Source organism: Chenopodium album, chromosome 6 (genome assembly GCF_948465745.1).
Source record: "Chenopodium album chromosome 6, dcCheAlbu1.1, whole genome shotgun sequence".
Classification (NCBI taxonomy): Eukaryota; Viridiplantae; Streptophyta; class Magnoliopsida; order Caryophyllales; family Amaranthaceae; genus Chenopodium; species Chenopodium album.
In genome coordinates, this window is record NC_137839.1 from 13,806,796 (window position 1) to 13,809,230 (window position 2,435).

Genomic DNA, 2,435 nt, shown 5'->3' on the forward strand with positions numbered 1-2,435 from the left:
AATACATCTCTCAATCCCACAGGAGAAAACTCTCTGCGTGGGACATCCGATGGAACACCCATACATGGTCACAGTGAACCCCCTGACCCATGTATTGGAGATAAGGATAGAATCATGGATGCCGCCGGTTTCAAATCCACCGGATCTTGTCATGATGATGGGAATTCCCATTAAATTCAAGCACCTCTTGAGGCTAATAAGTGATGCTTATGTATCATCGCTCCCTTCAATTCCTCTTTTAATGGAAGAGTGTCAACCGAACTTAGCTCCGGATTCTTTACCCATCACTTGCTTAGTGTGGAATGTACAAAGGGCAAGAAACCACAACTTTATTTCAGTCTTAAAAGATATGGTTCACACAAATAAACCCAATGTGTTAGTCCTTGTAGAAACACACATGGGAGGAGAACAGGCTCTAAAAATTGCCTCGATAATTGGTTACCAAGGCCATGACCGAGTTGATGCTCTTGGTTTCAGTGGGGGAATTTGGGTCTTTTGGAGACCAGAACTGGTGTCGATCAATACGATTCACAAACATAATCAATACATCACAATGGACGTGTCTCGGGTGGGAGCAATCCCTTAGTACTTTACAGCGGTTTACGCAAGTCCGGACCCCTCCTAAAGACAAGAATTATGGGAGGAGTTAAGGATGTTTGCTTGCAATAATAATAAACCATGGCTTATTGCGGGGGACTTCAATGAGACAAGATTTCCCTCGGAGCGCAATTCCTCTTGCAGAGAATCAACAAGGAGATCTGCCCTTTTTAATTCCTGGATAGATGAACTATATTTTATTGAAGTAGAATACTCGGGAGCAGCGCATACATGGTCCAGAGGAAAATCAGAGCACACAAGGCAGAGTGCACGCCTCGATAGGGCGTTATGTAATGATGAATGGGCTTTACGTTTCGATCAAGAAAAAATGAAACACCTTCCAGCCGTCCAATCGGACCATTGCCCTATATTTATTTCCCCAAATGGCTTTATCCCAATGAACTCATTGCATCGACCATTTCGATTTCAAGCCGCATGGCTAAATCATGAAAATTTTAAGGATTTTGTCCAGGAAAATTGGGATAAAGATTCTATGCTCATGCCTGCATTGTCCAAAATGTCTGATAGCTTGCAAAGCTGGAATAGAGATGTCTTCGGAAACGTGTATAAACAAAAAAGAACATTGTTAGCTCAAATTGGTGGCATACAAAAGAAGCTGGTCGAGAAAATGGATAGAGGTTTAATCAAATTGGAAGCTCGCCTTCAAAGGGAACTGGACGAAGTGCTCGAAAGAGAGAAGCTAATATGGTACCAAAAATCTAGAATAGATTGGCTAAAGAATGGTGATCGTAACAATTAAGTGGTAGCTCTCAAAAATAGTGAGGATAAATGGATGAATGATAAGCTCGAAATCCAAAACCATATTGTCCAATATTTTGCAAATTTATTCTCTGAAGAAGGGGATACTGAATCTTTCAACATGCCTGAAGACGTGTTCCCAGAATTGCTCCCTGAGGACTGGAATGCTTTGGTTCGACCATATGCAAAATTGGAAATCGAGGAAGTAATTAAAGGTATGAGTTCCTTGAAAGCACCGGGTCCAGACGGCTTCCAAGCTTTGTTTTACCAGAAGAATTGGGAGATTGTGAGCGATACGGTGTACAAGACCATCATGCCCATCTTAGAAGGCAAAGGAATCCCGGATAAATTGAATGACACCCTCATCACCTTGATTCCCAAAATCGAACATCCTGAACTTGCAGCCCATTTTAGGCCTATTGGGTTATGTAATGTAGCCTATAAAGTGGTCACAAAAGTCCTAGTAAATCGGTTGAAACCAATTTTACCGCGGCTTATTTCTAATACACAGGAAATTTTTGTTCCTGGGCGACAGATAACTGATAATATCGTTATTGTCCAAGAAGTTATTCATACCATGAGAAGGAAGCAAGGAGCTAAGGGTCTAATGGCTATTAAAATTGATTTTGAAAGGCTTACGACCATTTAAGATGGTCTTTCATTAGGGATACTATGGTCCAAATGAATCTCCCAATTCTAATGATTGAAGTCATCATGGAATGCATTTCAACAGCTTCTCTACAAGTGCTTTGGAATGGTGAACCGTCAAAGAGTTTCAAACCAAGCAGAGGTATTCGGAAAGGAGATCCTCTCTCCCTACTTGTTTGTAATGTGCATGGAGCGATTTTATCAGATCATTGAGGAATCGATAGTCAGCAAGAAATGGAGACCGATCAAAGCAAGTCGAGATGGTCCTAGCTTATCCAACCTATTTTTTGCTGACGACATTATTTTGTTTGCCGAGGCAAGCATGGAGCAAGCTGAGATTATAAAGGGTTGCCTGGAAAGATTTTGTCGCGCGTCTGGCCAAAAGGTCAGTTTCTCGAAATCATGTGTATACTTCTCGGCAAGCATGGATA

At 41.6% G+C, this 2,435-nt stretch overlaps 1 protein-coding gene across 1 annotated transcript; it reads left to right on the plus strand.

The window, feature by feature from the left end:
- The first annotated feature begins 652 nt into the window (after nt 1-652).
- On the plus strand, nt 653-1,357 carry LOC145636705 (uncharacterized). The gene has a single exon (XM_081688266.1). It carries the CDS (start codon nt 653-655, stop codon nt 1,355-1,357), a length of 705 nt encoding a protein of 234 aa, XP_081544392.1.
- Nucleotides 1,358-2,435: the final 1,078 nt, after the last annotated feature.

Bases quoted from the DNA above. Each gene is read 5' to 3' on its own strand.
- LOC145636705 (XM_081688266.1), top strand. From the start codon at position 653: ATGTTTGCTTGCAATAATAATAAACCATGGCTTATTGCGGGGGACTTC.